Here is a 6,147-nt window from a genome sequence, read left to right as displayed (position 1 = left end):
TATATATATATATATATATATATATATATATATATATATATATATATATATATATATATATATATATATATATATATACAAGGTCTGTCAGGAAAGTAATAAGAGTTTCTCTATTTCAGGAACTACAAATAGTAGGACAATGAAACCAGTGGAGCTGATACAGACATCCTTTGACTACAAACAGTGAAAATTTGAAGTACCTACGGTGAACACAAGTGAGTATATAACATATTTTGTGAGGGTGTGTTAGTGTTGCTCATTGGAGAGATGACGAGTACAGAACTGGAACAACGCTACGCCATCAAATTTTGTGTGAAACTCAAGGATAATGCAGCAGAAACATTTAGAAAATTCAAACAGGCGTATGGGGACCACACAATGTCCTGTACACAAGTGTTTCTGTGGCATAAGGTATTTATGGACAGTAGAGAGGCGCCTTCAGGAAGACCAAGCACGACACGAAACGATGAAAATGTTACCAGAGTGAGGGACCTGGCAAGAACAGATCGGCGCTTAACGGTTAGGGTGATTGCTGATGAATTGAACATTAATTCCGAAGCAGTGTATGAAATTCTTACTCAAGATCTGGTAATGAGAAAAATTTGTGCGAAAATGGTGTCAAAAAACTTGACAATTGAACCAAAGGAGCATCGCATGACTGTGTGTCGTGACCTCATCAACTGCATCGAAACTGAAGCAGACATTTTCAAACATGTTGTGACAGGTGATGAGACATGGGTTTTCGAGTATGACCCTGAAATCAAAAGACAAAGTACTGAGTGGACACAAGCAGTTCACCACGGCCGAAGAAGGCCAGGAAAAGCAAATCAAAAATCAAGGTCATGTTGATTTGCTTGTTTGATCATCAAGGCGTGTTCTATAAGGAATTTGTTCCTCAAGGACAAACATTGAATCAACAATTTTACATCTAGGTCCTTAAAAGAGTGAGGAATCCGGTCATTCGTGTTCGTTCTGACATGTCCTAATCATGGATCCTTCATCACGACGATGCGCCGTGCCACACTGCTCTCTCTTTTAATGAGTATCTTGCGAATAAGGGCATTCCTGTTTTACAAAAAAAAAAAAAAAACTCTCCCCCAGATGTCAGTCCCTGTGACTTCTTCCTATTCCCCAAAATCAAGAATGCTGTTCGTGGCCATCATTTTGGGTCTGTAGAAAACATTGAAAGGGTCGTGACACAGGAACTTCGAAGGGTGTCACTTGAGGACTTCCAGCAATGCTTCTGCGAGTGGGAGCAACTTCTGCTTCGGTGTGTAGCTTCCCAGAGAAACTACTTCGAAGGTGACCATGTAGTTTTGTAATGCATTGTAAATAAACATTTTTTTACAAACACAGCCTCATTACTTTCCTGACAGACCTCGTATAAATTGAAGACCTATTCTCAATCTGCACATAAAGATATTGCAGGACAATGGACACACAGAAAATCTAGATCTCTTAGTACACAAAGATAGCAGTGTGTTTAAGATTTTTTCTGCAGTGGGTGCTAAGTTCTTAGGATTTCATTTTAGAAGCAATTTGTTTCTCATTATCTTTTTCTATCTAAATGTTAAAATACGTAATTTTTCTGCCAATCCTGATTGCCTCCGAGTGAAGGAAATTCACCGATGAGCTCGGTATAAACGCCCTCATGGATGGATGATTGTAGATAGTAAAATTTAAAAGCAAAAAATAAAATAGGTAAATTTCATTATAACCATACCCTTAGACTTGTCATCTGCACTGTCCAGAAATCTTTTAGTGCTGGCACAAGGGATTTGTCTACACTAAAAATTCTTCGCCATCTTAAATCTGATCAACATATCGAAGTTTCATCAACAATTTTTTTTTTTTTTTTTTTTTTTTTTTTTTTTTACTTGCCGGAACGTCGTTTCATTTGTCGTGAATAAGAACCATCCATGTTAACAGAACTTCTAGAAATAAGTCACTTCCTGTAATACAAGGAATTAGTGAATTATACCGAAAAACTGTAAGATGTGATTCCTCACATCAAAATCAGAGAAAAATTTAATATGGACCTGTGGGGAAAAGTGCATAGTTTGAGAGCTAAAGCTGTCCAAAATTGTTGGAAAGCGAAATTTTAACACGCGCTATTTCGAATTCGAGAAAACGTTGAGGGAATATCTATATCAGCGTAAAGGAAATCATGCATACACCATCCGAAAGTTCGTATTTCATCAATGTGTAATAGGTGTGCAAGGAGTTTACTACAGGATATAATTCCCGGACATGTTGTCAATACAATTCGCAGATATACTCTGATTTCAAAGATGGTCCGAATCAGCCTGCGTGAAGTTAGCCCCTCAAATGTTTGCGCTAAACGAAATTTTTATTGGACCAGAAAGTACTTCATTTGGACTGCTAGGGCTAGCAACTTTTAGTGTTTGGGCTACTCTGGAAACAAAGTTACAGCTTCACAAAATTTGAGGGGCCAACTTCACATTAGCCCCCAAGTGTTTGGGCCAGATGAAATTTTTATTGGACTCGATAATACTTCGTTTGGGCTGATTGGGTCAGCAACTTTTAGTGTTTGGGCTATCATAGTTTCCGAAATATGGGCTATTAAACTTATTCAAAGTGTTTTCCCTGCTTCTTCTGTCGGAGACAACTTCATTAATATTATATTTCTGACAAATACTTTTACTAATTAGTAGCTACTTTTTTTTAGTTCCTTGAATGTTATTTATAATGGAGATGAAACTTGTGCCCACTAATTTATGAGATTGATTAACATACCAGTTACTAAAACCCAAACAAACGATGTCTTCTTCGTCTCCATGTAATTCAATTTGGAATTCTTTTTTCATAACATATTGTCTAATGCTGTCCAATATCCAGATATCAAGATTTTAGTATTTCATTATACGAAATCCGGAATTCGGCTTTCGACATTTCATTATCCGAAATACGTTTTCGGTTCTTGACATTTCATTATTCGAAATTCTAATTTCGGTTTTTGACATTTCATTTTCGGAAATCCGGATTTCGGTTTCAGTTGAAATTTTGTGAATCTCAATTTTTGACAATTTGATAATTTTGTCTAAGTAGTTATCAGCTTTAATCCCCTAAATTTATTTTACTGTAAAACAATTACTATCTTAATAAACTGTGTAAATCATTAACTTTACAATTGCAATGGTTATATACTGCGGTAAACTAACCTATGAATAAGATACTCGTGAAAATTATATAACTACATACATAATTGAATTGCGCCAAACCTTGAAGACATGTCCAAATAATTTTTATATCTACCCATTCTTTACTTGTTACGTAAACCTTTTGTGAATATGTGGATATTATATACGTGTGTTTGATGTAGAAAGCTCCAGGTTTGATTCCCAATGGAGTGTCAAGGAGCATACAGCCTTCTAACTACTTTTCGTTATATTATTATTATTATTATTATTATTATTATTATTATTATCAACAATTCTTTGTAATTTTTAAGCAGTTAGAAGACGTTAGATGAGCAGTTTTAAGTTCATCCACATTATATTGTATATCGGGAAAGCAATAAGAAAGCAATCTTTTTCTTTTTCTCAGTTCAGTTATTCCAAAATATTACAATTAGCGTTTCATGTTTCTGGGAAAGTACTTCAATCCCTCTGCTCCCCTTGCTGCGCTGATGGCTTGAACAGACAAAAGAAAACGAAATACAAAATTACGAATTTCAAGAATAAAGCTTTTCTCTATTTTTCGTCGGGCTTCAAGTTTCGCCTATTCAAGATTCGCCTAATACCTCCTAGCTATGCAGACGTCACTCAAAGCAATGACACAGAGTTAATTTTCTTATTAGGCGAAAGTTGAACTTTTTTTGAAAAGCTTGGTTTAGCTCACATACGTTGGTTGTTCTGCACCTCATTAATAGTTAACCTTTCCTATTTTCGCGCTCTTATTGAATAGTCCAGTATGTAGGGAAAAAAATTGACAAACTCGTACTTGTACTTCTTTCAAGCGTATTTTTCTGATTTCCTTATATGTTTATACATATAATATTTAAATAAGTAAAAAATTAAAGAAAATATGTCAAGATGCCATAATTACAATTTATATATACAAAATATGGGACATTATAAGGAACATAAATTATTTAGCAAAATAGTCTGTAGGGAAAACGTTATTTAAACAAAATTCAGTTTTCTATAAACGATAGAAATAATTTACAGCATATAAAAGACACAAAAATTAACCCATCCCTGGCACGGTGCACTGTTGGGAAACAAACGATTCGGTTGGATCAGACCCCCTGCTACTACAGATGAAAAAAGTCGCTGAAGCAACAAGTTTTAAGGAGAGTTTATATTTTAGTAATTTAGGCTTCATATAATAAACTCTACTTCTTTCAGAACAAAAATGGTTACCTATTACACTGAAAAACTAAAAAGAAAACGAAAGAAGAAACTGAAATATTCACAAAAGTAACGTATAATTCGAGGTAGTCCAACGCCAACATGTCACTTCCATTCTGTTGTTTTTTTATTCCATTGTTTTCCTACAATTAATGCACATGTTTGAGTAAAACTACAATCTAGAACATGAACAGTTGAACTAAGTACATGCGAGCTTTACATTTTCAATACACTAGCTTCAAAAAAGAGGTTGGTGTTTGTATGTCCAAACAAGTAATTAGGTAGCGTTCTTCATTGTCTCTTCCGATCCCCAATCAATTGTCTCTTCATTGTCTCTTCCGATCCCCAATCAATTGCTGGAATATCTTGCTCCAGTCAAACTTGTTCCTCATGTACAGTGGGCCACAGAAATTCCTGTGGTAGAAAATCCATTAGTTAGGCAACCCAACTAACGCCCGCTCCAAGATTAATTACGTCTGGTAGAGTAGCTAGAACAGCAGCATGAAGTTGCCCCCATCTGTTAAAAGAACAAATCGTAAAGAGGGTTTTTGTGCAAAAGCGGAAGAAACGAGGCTGACGAAATGACAAAAGGGAGTCTTTGGGTACTTGAACCCACAGTACTTAGGTATATTGTTTGTACGATACACACATAAAATTATACACGGCCACTTGAAAAAATATACGGATACCAGACACGCCGAAGACAAGATAACAGTCGAGGGGACTTATTTAATCTTATAATTAACTGAAATGGGGGTTGCGCGTATCAAATAATATACGGATAGATTATGCGGTGTATATGGTAGTTTTTTTTTAACTAACTCAAATCTTTGCGCCGAGCTTCGCACTAGTCCTACCTGCAAACCAATTAAAAGTATGGATGGATCATTTGGGGGGGGGAGGAACCTAACTCCCAATGAAAATTTTGAGGGTCTAACAAGGCGTGAGCTCCTAGGTTCCAGCGCTACTGATTCATACATAATACTACTTCGAAAGAAGAAATTGTAGATTCGTTATTCGTTAAATAATTTTTGAAAATGCTAACTACTGGTAATTTATTTGTAAATATAAAAATGCAAAATTCGATAATACTCAAACGAGTTGGAGAACTTATCCGTATTAAAGTATTCCTATTTGCCGTTAGCTTGCAAATATAATTGAGTGTTCATGATTTGTGTAATATTTGTGAAATTTTACACATTAAGACACAAAGAGAAAAGGGGAGAATATAGTGTCAATAAACAACAACTTAAAAATGCACGAAATTAACGGATGCAACTCGTTTTCTCCATTCATTTTCATTGCTTTATTTTCAAGATCACTGAATTTCTCTACTGGAGATTATGTTTCATTCAACAGCATCCAACTGGAGATCAGCCTTGTAAATGAAACGTTTTAAAAAGTATAAGGGGCGAGAATCGAACCTGGGCCGCCAGATTAGAAAAACAAAACCCTAATACTCATCAGCCAGCATTACTTATACTGGCTTGCCTAAATGAAGAGAAATTTCAGTTCGTTCAAAACAGTTGCTTGTTAATAGTCAAATTGATTGGCAAAAAAAGGAATATGTAATTGAGGACTCGGAGAGAATTCACTAAATTATCAACATTACAGATTTTTTCAAACCAAAATACAAAACTTCTTTATTTTGAATCAAATGCAGCGTGTTTATTATACTCGTACAGAAAAGCGTAAAGAACGTGACCGGGAATCGAACCATGGACCCATGAAACTACAATCGGCCACTCTACCACTGACCTAATTTTCAACTGAA

The 6,147-nt window shown here is 35.4% G+C and overlaps 1 protein-coding gene across 1 annotated transcript; it reads left to right on the top strand.

Moving 5' to 3' along the window:
• Window positions 1-267: 267 nt before the first annotated feature.
• LOC145661645 (protein GVQW3-like) lies at window positions 268-849 on the top strand. Its single transcript, XM_081726968.1, has one exon. It carries the CDS (start codon window positions 268-270, stop codon window positions 847-849), a length of 582 nt encoding a protein of 193 aa, XP_081583094.1.
• The last annotated feature ends 5,298 nt before the right edge of the window (window positions 850-6,147 follow it).

The sequence above is a fragment of the Thermobia domestica genome, chromosome 10 (genome assembly GCF_964235325.1).
Source record: "Thermobia domestica chromosome 10, izTheDome1.hap1.1, whole genome shotgun sequence".
NCBI lineage: Eukaryota > Metazoa > Arthropoda > Insecta > Zygentoma > Lepismatidae > Thermobia > Thermobia domestica.
This window is presented reverse-complemented; position numbering and strand designations above follow the sequence as displayed.